Source organism: Hemitrygon akajei, chromosome 17 (assembly GCF_048418815.1).
Source record: "Hemitrygon akajei chromosome 17, sHemAka1.3, whole genome shotgun sequence".
Taxonomy (NCBI): Eukaryota; Metazoa; Chordata; class Chondrichthyes; order Myliobatiformes; family Dasyatidae; genus Hemitrygon; species Hemitrygon akajei.
This window is the reverse complement of record NC_133140.1, coordinates 720,314-736,244: the sequence shown is the minus strand read 5'-3', so window position 1 is coordinate 736,244 and position 15,931 is coordinate 720,314. Positions and strand designations below refer to the sequence as shown.

The 15,931-nt window shown below is 42.6% G+C and overlaps 1 protein-coding gene across 1 annotated transcript in view; it reads right to left on the bottom strand.

Annotated features, from left to right (window-relative positions):
* LOC140740942 (hydrocephalus-inducing protein-like) overlaps positions 1-15,931 on the bottom strand; it is a 421,292-nt gene that overhangs the window by 193,737 nt on the left and 211,624 nt on the right. Inside the window, exon 9 of the mRNA XM_073070583.1 lies at positions 13,573-13,756. Within this exon, the coding sequence (XP_072926684.1) occupies positions 13,573-13,756 (184 nt within the window). The remainder of the gene's footprint in view (positions 1-13,572; positions 13,757-15,931) is intronic.

The following is a 15,931-nucleotide window of genomic DNA, read 5'->3' as shown; positions in this document are numbered from 1 at the left end:
TTTTAGCCTTTAGGTTCCTGAGGGATATTGCTTCTGGGAACCTAGAGGCAGCGCACATAATGGTTAACAAGTATTGGTGACCACCTGCAGTCTTTGGCAGTGGGCCAACACAATCCACAATGACCCTGGAGAAAGGTTCGCCAAAAACAAGGTATGGGGCGAAGTGGCGCCTTTGGGATAGTCTGATTTGGTTTCCCTACCACTTGACATGTGTGACATGTTTTACAAAAGACCGCCACATCCTTTCTTATACCCGGCCAATGAAATTCTTTCATAATCTTGTGCCTTGTCTTTCTAACTCCAAGATGTCCCCCTAAAGGCATTGTATGAGCCACCTTTAAAATTTCTGTACAGTAACCCTTCCGAACCACCACTTGGTGCACCACGGCCCAATCCTCATCGGCAGGTACTGTTGATGGTCTCCACTTCCTCATTAATACCCCATCCTTCAGATAGTAACCCATTGACTCCCTCTGAATTTCATCCTCAGAAAGAGCTGTCTCTTTTAAAACTGCTATCTCAGGATCCTTATCCTGCTCTTCCATAAGCTCCCGCCTGGACAATGACAAACCCCTCTTATCCGCCTCACTACCTGAGTCCTGGTTGAACACGGACGGTAGAAAAGTTTCAGATAAGTCAGTAGGATCTGTACCCGTCATTGCTATCGCGGGCACCTGACCCCTCCCGTCCAGATCGCTTCACTTCTGCAGCCTTCATTGTCATGCTTCTTGTGACCGCGCATGCGGGATAAAGTTCACTGTCTGCGCTTGTCTCACTAACAGCAGGCCGGCTTGTTAGCTGTAACCCTGGGTATACATCTTTTCCTGCCAAGTCATTTCCCAACAAGACGTCCACGTTAGCTATCGGTAATTTAGGTCGTATCCCTATCTCAACTGGTCCAGACACTAAGTCACATTTCAAAATTATTTTGTGCAAAGGCACGACCTCTGTTCCCTTGCCAATACCTTCCAGAATATTCACTTGGTCCGCTTTTGTCTCGTCACCAAATTCTAAGACATCACTTAATATCAGTGACTGAAAGGCTCCAGTATCGCGCCAGATTCTCACTGGAACTAGGGGAGACCCCTCCTTCACAGACACAAAACCCTTGATAATAAACCACTCAATCCCTTCCTGAACTCGGCCAGACCCCACCTTCCTTTGTGTGGTCTCAGCCGCCGGCGCACACGCATCAGGGGTTTTCCCCTTCTCCTTTCCCATTTCTTTCTTCCGAATAAGACAGTTAGACGCCACATGGCCAGGCTTCCTGCAGTAGTAACAGGTAAAACTGGAAAACTTATCTTTGGTCGGTTTCCCCTCCTCTTTACCTCTGTCACTAGCTCCTGCCTTGTTTCCTGTGTTACTCGGCAGATTATCCCGGTAACTCTTCTGATCACCCTTGCTCGGGAAAAACTTAATCTTGTGAGTCAGGGCAAACTCATCCGCTAACCTAGCGGCCGCGGAAAGAGTCTCAACCTCTTTCTCTTCTAAGTATGTCCGTATCTCACTAGGGACACACTCTTTCCTCGATCAGCATCAGCTGTCTCACTTTGTGGTAGTCCTCGTCTACCTCTTTCGAGGCACACCACCGATCAAAGTACCTCTCCTTTCACAGGCAAACTCTATATATGTCTGGTTTCCAGACTTCCTCAAACCCCGAAACTTCTGTCGGTACGCTTCTGGCACCATTTCATAGACCTTAAGCACAGCCTCCTTCACAGCATCATAATTAGTCGACTCAGTCACAGACAAGGCAGAACATGCTTGCTGCGCCTTCCCTTTTAACACACTTTGCAGCAATACTGCCCAGTCCTCCCTCGGCCACTTCTTGTTCTGAGCCACTTTCTCAAAATGTAGGAAGTACCTTTCAACGTCTCCTTCAGCAAACGAAGGTACCAACTTAATTTCCTGACTGGCATTAATTGATACACCCCTCTCACCACCACGGCCTGACACTTGACCCTCTTGACGCCACATCTCCTTCTCAAACTCCCTCTGTCTCTCTGCCTCTGCAGCCTTGATCTTAAGTCTCTCCATTCTTAATTGTTCTAGTCGTAACAGGGTCTCCCCATCACCTATCGGAAACTCCTGTAGCGACTCCTCCTCAAATAACTCTTTCCCAACACAATATTCAGCTATTTTCCTCTGAATTCCTGCCTTTATCATACTCCTCTGTATTCTGGGAAGTTTCCATTTGTTAGCAATGTCACATAGAACCTCCTTTCTGGCTCTCCTCAAAAACAGAGGAGTAGGGTTCTCTATAAATTCAATAGCCTCCATTTCTGCTGTTTTCCACACACAGATTAATTACAAGGGATTTCCCCAATTAAGACAAGCCCCCACAATTTCAAAAATTGGCTCCAACCAAATTTGTTCAGAACCCGGATGCAGACCCCAATTTTCTCACGAATCCCGTGACAATTTGAAAAGGACCAGCAAAAATGGAACACACCTAGAGTCTGGTTTACTATAAATTAAGACTATATTTATTACTACTACGAATTAATATCATTAAACCAGATAATACAATACAGGTTATAAACTATTATATATATATATATCTCTCTGTAAATGTGTGTGTGGATACAAAGATAATAGTCCCGGAGGTAGATATCAGTCTTACGGTGTCAGGTAAGTTTAAGCAGTTCAGTTCACTTTGTGTTGCGTCGAGTTGAATTGATGGAGAGAGAGAAAGAGAGTTAATTGAGTTGTTGTTTAAGTTGGCAGCTTTAGTTAGTCTTGTTTCCGAAGTCTTTAGAGGCACTTCGTGTGAACCCCACACAGACACAGACGGACAGAGCCCCTTCCAGGGAACGGTCTACTAACCCACAGCACGGGTTCACCAGCAGCAGACCCCCACAGGCAAGCTCTTATCCACAATGGTAATCACGGGTGGAAATTAATCAGTCCGTGGCCTCCACCCTCATGGTGGTCTTAAACTCCACCAGTGGTTTCTCGGGTAGCTTCCGCACTTCTCCCATGTCGTGTCTCCTCTGCCATTATCAGACCAAAAGCCTCAACTTTTTAAAATCCATTCAAAATTCCAGCCGTCCTTTAGCTCAACCGCTTTGAGCTGTTACCATGGCGACTTCCCAGCTCGTGTCTCAGCTGGTGCCGTACTCTCTCTCTCAAGGTCACAATTAAAAGTGTTATCAAAACCAAGTCAGAGTCCTCTCTCTCTTTTAATTGCCTCCTTGTTCATTAGAATGCTGAATTTTCTAGCAGCTTCTCACCTCCGTGACACCTTCCCCCTTTTGGGAAAATTCTGATCTTTGAGCATCCTTTGAGCATCTTTGAGCCATCCTTATTCTTCTTTTGATGTCCATGTCGCACCTGCCATCTGATGTCACCCAGCTTCCGAAGAAGCAAAATTTCTGTACTTGTTTTATGTCTTCCCCGTTTATTCTCAGCCTGCAGATAGGGTTCTCCTTCTTTTTGGATATCACCATACATTCTGTCTTTTTGCAATTGATAGATAGACCCATTTTTGCACTTTCTTCAACAACTATATCAATTAAGTTTGTAGTTCTTCCTCCATACTTGCAATTAACACAGAGTCATCTGCATACCTGAAATTATTGATGTTTTCACCGCCAACTATTGTTTCAAGTCAAGTCATTTTTATTGTCATTTCAACCATAATTGCTGGTATAGTACACAGTAAAAGCGAAACAACATTCCTCCAGGACCATGGTGCTACATGAAATAACACAAAACTACACTAGACTATGTGAAACAACACAAAACTACATTAGGCTTCAGACCTACATGGGACTACATAAAGTGCACAACACAGTGCAAGATAGTACAATAATTAATAAACAAGACAATAGGCACAGTACAGGGCAAATTACAATAAATAGTGTAAATGTAAACAATGTGTAAGGGGGTTTCTTATTGGTGTAAGGGGGTTTCTTCTTTTTCTTTGTTACTGCGTATGTTAATCAAAATGGGTTCTTTGTATTGTTAAAAATAGGAATGCTTCTTTGTTATGATAAGTGCTTTCTCTCGCGGTTTGTTTGGGTTTAGTGTTGCTGATAACGGGGATTGTATTCATTTGTTAAGCAATTGGGATTAATGATATTCTCTCTTCTGGATCTGTAAACTATTGTTGGCGAGCATTTGAGGAGTCGGCGTGAGGGGGTGAGAGAGAGAGGACACGATGCTGTAAGCTGGGTGACGGAACGGACCCTGAGCGGGGGTCTGAGGCCAGGAGATTCAGAGAGGAGAGGAGACGAAGACAGACGTGCCGTGGGTGCTTGGTTGATCACTTCAGGTGGTCCTGAGCTACGAGTCGAGGAGGTCTGAGGGGATCGAATGGTGGCCAGAAGTCCAACGGTTGTGCACGAACTGGTTTGGACCTTGATAAATTTTGGCGCCTTTTCTTTATTTTCTTTCATATATACTGTATCATTATTAATCACTTAGTTCTAGTACAATCTATAAAGTGATCCCAATTAATCGTATATGGTGTACTGTCTGTTGGCGTGTAGGAGACATCATACAGCATCTACACAAGCTGGTTACCCAGTTTGGTGGGGCCAAAGTCTGCTCCCCCTAGACGGAAGTGAGCTGAGAGAGAGAGAGAGAGAGAGAGAGAGAGAGCGAGAGTGTGTGTGTGTGTGTGTGTGTGTGTGTGTGTGTGTGTGTGTGTGTGTGTGTGTGTGTGTGTGTGTGTGTGTGTGTGTGTGTGTGTGTGTGTGTGTGTGAGAGAGACTAGACTCTGGGAATTGAGGAGTCTAATGGCTTGGGGAAACAAATCAGGCGAGGAAACATACCCTTGTCTAATGCCTCTCTTGATTTTCGTAAAATGACTCACTTCTCCATCTATTCTTACAGCAGCATTTTGTTCCCAGTATAGATTTCTGATTAGGCAGAGGACTTTTAAATCTAGATCTAGAATTTCCTGTAATATTTCAAATAATTTATTGTGCTTCACATAATCAAATGCTTTTGTGTAGTTGCTAAAGCAAACAAATAAATCTCTTGCACTTAAATAGGTCGTTCTGATAGTATCCTCAACATCAATATCGCGTTTCTTGTACATTTGTCTTTCACAAAACCACATTGTGCTTTACCTATTTCAGCTTGTATCTTACTTTTAGCTCTTGTCATTAAAATCCTTAGAAGTATCTTGATGATGTGACTCATTAAAGTTATGATCCTATGTAATTCACATTCTATTGCTCCAGGATTCTTAGCAAGAGTGATAAATACCGATACTGATTTACTAAATGCTGATTTTTTTCATCTCTTCTAGTCTCATAAATGTCATTGATTAAATCAGTAAATTTTCAATTCCATAATCTTCAAGGGCGATAATTTACATAGAAAATAGGCGCAGGAGTAGGCCATTTGGCCCTTTGAGCCTGCACCACCATTCAGTATCATCATGGCTGATCATCCAACTCAGAACCCTGTACCTGCTTTCTCTCCATACCCCCTGATCCCTTTAGCTACAAGGGCCATATCTAACTTCCTCTAAAATTTAGCCAATGAACCAGCCTCAACTGTTTCCTGTGGCAAAGAATTCCACAGATTCACCATTCTCTGTGTGAAGAAGTTTTTCCTCATCTCGGTCCTAAAAGGCTTCCCCTTTGTCCTTAAACTGCGACGCCTCGTTCTGGACTTCCCCAACATCGGAAACAATCTTCCTGCATCTAGCCTGTCCAATCCCTTTAGAATTTTATAAGTTTCAATAAGATCCCCCCTCAATCTTCTAAATTCCAATGAGTATAAGCCTAGTCGATCCAGTCTTTCTTCATATGGAAGTCCTGCCATCCCGGGAATCAATCTGGTGAACCTTCTTTGTACTCCCTCTATGGCAAGAATGTCTTTCCTCAGATTAGGGGACCAAAACTGCACATAATACTCCAGCTGTGGTCTCACCAAGGCCTTTTACAACTGCAGTAGAACCTCCCTGCTCCTGTACTCAAATCCTTTTGCTATGAATGCCAACATACCATTTGCTTTTTTCACCGCCTGCTGTACCTGCATGCCCACTTTCAATGACTGGTGTACAATGACACCCAAGTCTCGTTGCACCTCCCCTTTTCCTAATCGGCCACCGTTCAGATAATAATCTGTTTTCCTGTTCTTGCCACCAAAGTGGATAACCTCACATTTATCCACATTAAATTGCATCTGCCATGAATTTGCCCACTCACCTAACCTATCCAAGTCACCCTGCATCCTCCTCACAGCTAACACCGCTGCCCAGCTTCGTGTCATCCGCAAACTTTGAGATGCTGCATTTAATTTCCTCATCTAAATCATTAATATATATTGTAAACAACTGGGGTTCCAGCACTGAGCCTTGCGGTACCCCACTAGTCACTGCCTGCCATTCTGAAAAGGTCCCATTTACTCCCACTCTTTGCTTCCTGTCTGCCAACCAATTCTCTATCCACATAATACCATACCCCCAATACCGTGTGCTTTAAGTTTGCACACTAATCTCCAGTGTGGGACTTTGTCAAAAGCCTTTTGAAAATTCAAATATACCACATCCCTATCCACTCTACTAGTTACATCTTCAAAAAATTCTATAAGATTTGTCAGACATGATTTTCCTTTCACAAATCCATGCTGACTTTGTCCGATGATTTCACCTCTTTCCAAATGTGCTGTTATCACATCTTTGATAACCGACTCTAGCATTTTCCCCACCACCGAGGTCAGACTAACCGGTCTATAATTCCCCGGTTTCTCTCACCCTCCTTTTTTAAAAAGTGGGGTTACATTCGCCACCCTCCAATCCTCAGGAACTAATCCAGAATCTAAGGAGTTTTGAAAAATTATCACTAATGCATCCACTATTTCTTGGGCTACTTCCTTAAGCACTCTGGGATGCAGACCATCTGGCCCTGGGGATTTATCTGCCTTTAATCCCTTCAATTTACCTAACACCACTTCCCTACTAACATGTATTTCACTCAGTTCCTCCATCTCACTAGACCCTCGGTCCCTTACTATTTCCAGAAGATTATTTATGTCCTCCTTAGTGAAGACAGAACCAAAGTAGTTATTCAATTGGTCTGCCATGTCTATGTTCCCTATGATCAATTCACTTGTTTCTGACTGTAAAGGACCTACATTTGTCTTGACCAATCTTTTTCTTTTCACGTATCTATAAAAGCTTTTACAGTCAGTTTTTATGTTCCCTGCCAGCTTTCTCTCATAATCTTTTTTTCCTTTCCTAATTAAGCCCTTTGTCCTCCTCTGCTGGTCTCTGAATTTCTCCCAGTCCTCAGGTGTGCCGCTTTTTTTTGCTAATTTATATGTTTCTTCTTTGGACTTGATACTATCCCTAATTTCACTTGTCAGCCACGGGTGCGCTACCTTCCCTGGCTTATTCTTTTGCCAAACTGGGATGAACAATTGTTGTAGTTCATCCATGCGATCTTTAAATGCTTGCCATTGAATAACCACCGTCAACCCTTTAAGTATCATTTGCCAGTCTATCTTAGCTAATTCATGTCTCATACCTTCAAAGTTAGCCTTCTTTAAGTTCAGAAGCTTTGTTTCTGAATTAACTATGTCACTCCCCATCTTAATGAAGAATTCCACCATATTATGGTCACGCTTACCCAAGGGGGCCTCGCACGACAAGATTGCTAACTAACCCTTCCTCATTGCTCAATACCCAGTCTAGAATGTCCTGCTCTCTAGTTGGTTCCTCAACATATTGGTTCAGAAAACCATCCCGCATACATTCCAAGAAATCCTCTTCCTCAGCACCCTTACCAATTTGGTTCACCCAATCTATATGTAGATTGAAGTCACCCATTATAACTACTGTTCCTTTATTGCACGCATTTCTATTTTCTTGTTTAATGCCATCCCCAACCTCACTACTACTGTTAGGTGGCCTGTACACAACTCCCACCAGCGTTTTCTGCCCCTTAGTATTATGCAGCTCCACCCATATCAATTCCACATCCTCCGGCTAATGTCCTTCCTTTCTATTGCGTTAGTCTCCTCTCTAACCAGCAATGCTACCCCACCTCCTTTTCTTTCCTGTCTATCTCTCCTGAATATTGAATATCCCTGGATGTTGAGCTCCCATCCTTGGTCACCCTGGAGTCATGTCTCTGTGATCCCAACTATATCATATTCATTAATAACTATCTGCACATTCAATTTATCCACCTTGTTATGATTGCTCCTCGCATTGACACACAAAGCCTTCAGGCTTGTTTTTACAACACTCTTAGCCTTTATACAATTATGTTGAAAAGTGGCTCTTTTTGCTTTTTGCCCTGGATTTGCCTGCCTGCCACTTTTACTTTTCACCTTACTACTTTTTGCTTCTACCCTCATTTTACACCCCTCCGTCTCTCTGCACTTGTTCCCATTCCCCTGCCACATTAGTTTAAAGCCTCCTGAACAGCAGTAGCAAACGCTCCCCCTAGGACATTGGTTCCAGTCCAGCCCAGATGCAGACCATCCTGTTTATACTGGTCCCACCTCCCCCAGAACTGGTTCCAATGCCCCAGAAATTTGAATCCCTCCCCCTTGCACCATTTTTCAAGCCACGTATTCATCTGAAATATCCTCCTATTTCTACTCTGACTAGCACGTGGCACTGGTAGTAATCCAGAGATTATTACCTTAGTGGTCCTACTTTTTAGTTTATCTTCTAACTCCCTAAATTCACCTTGAAGGACCTCATCCCATTTTTTACCTATATCGTTGGTACCTATGTGCACCACGACCACTGGCTGTTCACCCTCCCATTCCAGAATGTCCTGCAGCCGCTCAGAGACATCCTTGACCCTTGCACCAGGGAGGCAACATAGCATCCTGGAGTCTCATTTGCGGCCGCAGAAATGCCTATCTATTCCCCTTACAATCAAATCCCCTATCACTATAGCTCTCCCACTCCTTTTCCTTCCCTCCTGTGCCGCAGAGCCACCCATGGTGCAATGAACTCGGCTGCTGCTGCCTTCCCCTGATGAGACATCTCCCCCAACAGTACCCAAAACAGTATATCTGTTTAGGAGGGAGATGACGTCAGGGGACGCCTGCACTACCTGCCTACTGCTACGCTGTCTAGTGGCCACCCCTTCCCTCTCTGTCTGTATAGCCTTTACCTGCGGTGTGGCCAACTCACTGAACGTGCTATTCACGACCTTCTCAGCATCATGGATGCTCCAGTATGAATCCAATCGCAGCTCCAGATGCTCAATGCGGTCTGCCAGAAGCTGCAGCTGGACACACTTCCTGCACTCATAGTCGTCAGGGACACTGGAAGTATCCTTGATTTCCCACATGCTGCAGGATGAACAAACCACAGGGCCGATCTCAGCTGACATGACCTACCCAATACTTACCTCAACTTTTGAAACGTTCTCCTTTGAAGGGAACTTACTCAGCCTTACCTCACTTGGAGTGAAGCTCGTCCTGCGCCTCTTCTCGTCGAAGCCTCTCGAGTCATTTGTTCTATTATTAATTCATCAGGACCTGCTGCCTTTCCTTTCTTCATCTTATTAATTGCATTATGAACTTCTGATTTTAAAATACTTGCACCTTCAATGTTCTTAATTTCTGGTATTTCACCTCGATCATCTTCAAACAATTCCTGAATATTTTAATTTCCCAAATATTGATTGGCATCTCCCTAGAGCAAGGGGTTTAGATGGGGTGGAGTTTGTTAGGTGTGTTCAGGAAGGTTTCTTGACACAATATGTAGATAAGCCTACAAGAGGAGAGACTGTACTTGATTTGGTATTGGGAAATGAACCTGGTCAGGTGTCAGATCTCTCAGTCGGGAGCATTTTGGAGATAGTGATCATAATTCTATCTCTTTTAAATTGGAGAGAGATAGGAACAGACAAGTTAGAAAAGTGTTCCATTGGAGTAAGGGGAATTATGAGGCTATCAGGCAGGAAATTGGAAGCTTAAATTGGGAACAGATATTCTCAGGGAAAAGTACAGAAGAAATGTGGCAAATGTTCAGAAGATATTTGGGTGGAGTTCTACATGGGTACGTTCCATTGAGACAGGAAAGTTATGGTAGGGTACAGGAACCGTGGTGTACAAACGCTGTAATAAATCTAGTTAAGAAGAAAAGAAAAGCTTACAAAAGGATCAGAGATCGAGGTAATGTTAGAGATCCAGAAGATTATAAGGCTAACAGGAAAGAGCTTAAAAAGGGGCCGTGAGAAGGCCTTGGCAGGCAGGATTAAGGAAAACCCCAAGGCATTCTACAAGTATGTGAAGAGCAAGAGGATAAGACGTGAACAGATAGGACCCATCAAGTGTGACAGTGGGAAAGTGTGTATGGAACCGGAGGAAATAGCAGAGGTACTTAATGAATGCTTTACTTCAGTATTCACTATGGAAAAGGATTGTGGTGATTGTAGTGATGACTTGCATCAGACTGAAAAGTTTGAGCATGTAGATATTAAGAAAGAGAATGTGCTGGAGCTGTGGGAAAGCATCACGTTGGATAAGTTGCCGGGACGGGATGAGATGTACCCCAGGCTACTGTGGGAGGCGAGGGAGGAGATTGCTGAGCCTCTGATGAAGATCTTTTAATCATCAATGGGTATGGGAGATGTTCCACAGGATTGGAGGGTTGCGAATGTTGTTCCTTTATTCAAGAAAGGGAGTAGAGATAGCCCAGGAAATTATAGACCACTGAGTCTTAACTCAGTGGTTGTTAAGTTGATGGAGAAGATCCTGAGAGGCAGGATTTATGAACATTTAAGCAGGTATAATATGATTAGAAATAGTCAGCATGGCTTTGTCTAGGACAGATAGTGCCTTACGAGCCTGATTGAATTTTTTGAGGTTGTGACTAAACATATTGATGAAGGAAGAGCAGTAGATGTAAAGTATATGTATTTCAGCAAGGCATTTGATAAGGTACCCCATGCAAGGTTTATTGAGAAAGTAAGGAGGCATGGGATCCAAGGGGACATTGCAGTGTGGATCCAGAACTGGCTTCCCCAGTCCAATCCTGGATTGGGGAAAATGCCTTATGAAAACAGGTTGAGTGAACTCAGTCTTTCCTCTATGGAGTGACAAAGGATGAGAGGATGAGAGACGTTGATCATGTGGATAGTCAGAAGCTTTTTCCAAGGGCTGAAGTGGTTACCACAAGAGGACACAGGTTTAAGGTGCTGGGGAGTAGGTACAGAGGAGATGTCAGGGGTAAGTTTTTATGTAGGGAGTGGTGAGTGTGTGGAATGGGCTGCCGGCAACGGTGGTGGAGGCGGATATGATAGGGTCTTTTAAGAGACTTTTGAATAGCTACATGGATCTTAGAAAAATAGAGAGCTATGGGTAAGCCTAGTAATTTCTAAGGTAGGGACATGTTCGACACAACTTTGTGGGCCAAAGGACCTGTATTGTGGTGTAGGCTTTCTGTGTTTCTATATTTCTATTTTTTTTATGTTTCTATGAATATACTCTGTCCTTCTGTTCAGAATCTCATCTTTTTCCATGAAAATGATACTTTCCTTTGCTTTCAAACATCCACCTGAAGAACAAAGGAGCTTTTTCCCAGTGATATTCTTGATTTATTGATGTAGCCTTTTTGGATCAGTAATAGGGATTCTTTCCAGTTGCTCACATTCCTGGTTTAACCATTCTTCTTTGGCTTTTTGACAGAATTTTTCAACTGTTTTATCTATGGACTTATACTCGTTAGAATTTGCTTTCTTCTGTCTCCTTTCTTCCAATGGATTTTTGATTTCATCTGTCACCCATTTATTCTTTGTGTTATTTTCTTTTTTTAGGAATCACTGACTTTGCTGATTCTACTAAGGCATCTTTTAGAGAGTTAAACTTCATTTCTACATGATTGCTATCATCTTCAACAGATTCTATTTCTAGACTTTGAAATCTATTACTTACTTCAATTGTAAATTTTTGTCTTAACTTTTCTTTAATTAATTGCGAGTAGTCAAGGGATTGTTCAGGTTTTTGCTTCTTTAGTTTTTTAAGTTTTATTTTTACGTGACATATTACTGGGTTATGGTCACTATTACAATCTGCACCTGGATATATTTTGAGTTGAGTCACTGCATTTCTAAATCTTTGGTTTATAGTAATAAAATCAATTTGATTTCTGGTGTCATACATAGAACATAGAATAGTACAGCACATTACAGGCCCTTTGGCCCACAATGTTGTGTCAACTCTTAAACCCTGCCTCCCATATAAACCCCCACCTTAAATTCCTCCATATAGCTGTCTAGTAGTCCCTTAAATTTCACTAGTGTGTCTGCCTCCACCACTGACTCAGGCAGTGCATTCCACACACCAACCACTCTCTGAGTGAAAAACCTTCCTCTAATATCCCCCTTCAACTTCCCTCCCCTTATCTTACAGCCATGTCCTCTTGTATTGAGCAGTAGTGACCTGGGAAAGAGGCACTGGCTGTCCACTCTGTCTATTCCTCTTAATATCTTGTATAATTCTATCATGTCTCCTCTCATCCTCCTTCTCTCCAAAGAGTAAAGTCCTAGCTCCCTTAATCTCTGATTATAATGCATACTCTCTAAACCAGGCAGCATCCTGGTAAATCTCCTCTGTACCCTTTCCAATGCTTACACATCCTTCCTATACTGAGGCAACCAGAACTGGACACAGTACTCCAAGTATGGCCTAACTAGAGTTTTATAGAGCTGCATCAATACATCGTGACTCTTAAATTCTATCCCTTGACTTATGATCCCTAAACATCAACTACATGTCCATAGTACAATTCCCTGCAAAAACACCATCCCAATGCACACCCACAAGTTCTAGCCTTATAGCCTCATAATTTGCCCTTCCCCAATTAACAATTTTCCTGTCCTCTCTGATTCTATCTTTTTCCATGATAATGCTAAAGGCCAGGGAGCAGTGGTCACTGTCCCCCAGATGCTCATCCACTGATAGATCTGCAACCTGACCCGGTTCATTACCTAATACTAGATCTAGTATGGCATTCCCCCAGTCGGCCTGTCAACGTACTGTGACAGGAATCTGTCCTAGACACACTTAACAAACTCTGCCCCATCTAAACCATTGGAACTAATCAGGTGCCAATCAATATTAGGGAAGTTAAAGTCACCCATGATAACAACCCTGTTATTTTTGCACCTTTCCAAAATCTGCCTCCAAATCTGCTCCTCAGTATCTCTGCTGCTACCAGGGGGCCTATAGAATACTCCCAATAAAGATAAGACAAATTAACAAGTGATGATCAAGTGAACTGTGGACAAGGCATGAACAAACCAATAAGCATATAAGTTCTCAATTTGACTAGCATAGGGAAATGGGAAAAAATTAAGACTGAAGAATATTGCTGGCATTATGTAGAGTCTATTCAGCATCTAAAGAGGAATGCCCTAGAGTACAGAATACCAATGCGGGCCTCTCAAATAGAAAATATTTTATTCCCCTGGACTCTCCTGTTGAGCATAAAAGTAAAGTTAAAATGTCATTTAAATAAAGGATAACCGGCAATTTCCAATGTTTGTAGTTCATGTAACAGAACAATCCACAAGAACAAATAGGACAACATCCACCACCCACAGACCACTATTATCTCTGCAATCCAATCAAACCACTAACCACTGGCTCCATGAACAAGGTATCATCAGATAGCAGCATCTTGTCATCCTGCACCATTCGGCGACGATTCAAAAATGTACGGGACAGGATAGAAATACTTTCATGTAGAGCAGGGTCTTCAGCACATTCCTGCAAAAAGTAGTCTGTCACTTCCTCTTCTTCACTTACCAGATCTGAAAAGAATCTGATAAAAGATATGTAGGTCAGTGGAGGTGCAGATCCAAAAGCTGAAATCACAAGCACAGACAGAATGAATGCTCTATACTTACATCATGTGTTGGCGCATGGCCTACTGGACAAGGCATCAGACTAGTAACCTGAAGGTCACTGGTTCGAGCCTCAGCTGAGGCAGCGTGTTTGTGTCCTTGAGCAAGGCACTTAACAACACATTGCTCTGCGATGTCACTGGTGCCAAGCTGCATGGGTCCTAGTGCCCTTCCCTTGGACAACTTTGGTGGCGTGGAGAGGGGAAGGCCTGCAGCTTGGGCAACTGCCGGTCTCCCATAAAACCCTACCCAGGCCTGCGCCCTGAAAACTCCAGGCGCAGATCCATGGTCTCTCGAGACCGACGGATGCCACCACTTACATCATCCATACTATCTCCTCTCTTGTAAAGAGACAGAAATAAAAAAAGGAATTGCTAAAAATATACAACATACTAATCAGCATGCAGATTAAAGGGAGATGTTGACTCACTTGGGTGGAACCCTACATCTACTTAGAATGCCATCTTGTTCTCTTTTTCTCATTATTTTCATTTTTCGTTCTCTTTATTTCAAATTTCCAACATTATGGATCCTTGTTAAATGAATTAATGTCACAACATCATGTTGAAAAAGGAGCAAAATGTGAAGCTCCTTACCAATGTGCCAGTCAACTAGGAGTATATGGCAAGCTTTAGATACCTCGTAAATTACCATTTGACAGAGGATTAATTTGCATTGCTCCATTGGCTTCATAATAATGGCAGCCCTTGATCATTGACAATTTCTGCATTTGCACTTTAATTGCTCATTAAAGTTAGAATTTCTAACAATTAATAGGACAAGTTCACTTTTAATAATATATTTGTCAATCCCTTGCAAGTATTCTTTCTGTACTAGAAAATCTTCCACAGTATTCAAATTGTCACGTATTCCTTCACGGTGAGTTAAAATTGAGACAGATCAAGGCTTCTGGTGCTTCATTCCTTGCACCAGGCTGCTTCCAGCTCAAACTTCACGCACACGAGAAAAGCACTGGTCAAAAGAATTCAGGAACAATTCCAATAAACTGGTGGAATGAGCCATATAAGTCTTCAGAAATTAGGGGAAATTATGCAAAACACAAAGGTGATCTCAGAGGCCAGATTTTGTAATAACTGTAGAGCTGGTCAAGCTTGCCAGTCACGAGGCTAGGGAATACACTATTTCTACTCATGTCCTTCACAGATTGCACAGTCATTCTAACCATGTGATCAGCTGAGCAGTTTTCGGATCAGGTCATCTCCATACACCTTAGAGAAAATACTTTGTTAATTTTGCCTGCGATTTTCCAAGCCTGATCCATTTGCCATTCTTCCAATAAACCATCTCTCACCCTGTATCTGGTAAAGATTCTATGCCATTCTCTCAATATCGGGCTTCCCAGGCCAGTGCCTTTAAGGAGACTTCCTTTTGCCTTAACCATGGCCTTTTCTCTACTATAGTTGGCATGGCTCTCATACTTCAACGCCTCCATTTCCGTAGGTTTCCAATCACCCTGACCATCCACCAGCCTGCTCATTCAACAGATTAGCTCCAAAGCTTCGACTACCCACAACAACCAGGCATATCCCCTCTGCTTCAAAGGAATTATTGCTTCCATGATTTCCAGGTCCACTTTCTCCTTCTCGCACCACCACATTCATGAGAAACTTAATAACTGCCTTTTCACTTCTTTCCTCCTCCTGTCAGGAATAAAAAAAGTTCTTCTAGATGAAGCAGCAATGGTTTTGCATTTCTTCCAATTTAGTGTGTAATATTCCATGCTCACAATGTGGTGTTCTTTAAATTTGAGGATCAAAAGGCAGACTCGGTCACTGCTTTGCAGAAACCCTATACTACGCAAGGGTAGCCTTCAAATTCTTGTCTCCTGTCACTTTAATCCATCTTCCCACACACACTTTGTCATTTTCTATGCTTCTCAATATGAGGTTGAAAAGCTATTCTTTTATCTTTTATCTGGATGCAAAACAATCTTTAGAACTTAATACTGAATTTAACAATCTCAAGGTTTTTTCAAGTTCTCTTTCCACAGAAGTGACTGTACTCTTTCAATTCACTTTGTTTAATTTTCCTTTCCTTTCTCTAAATCATGTTTTTTAAAGTAATTGATAATG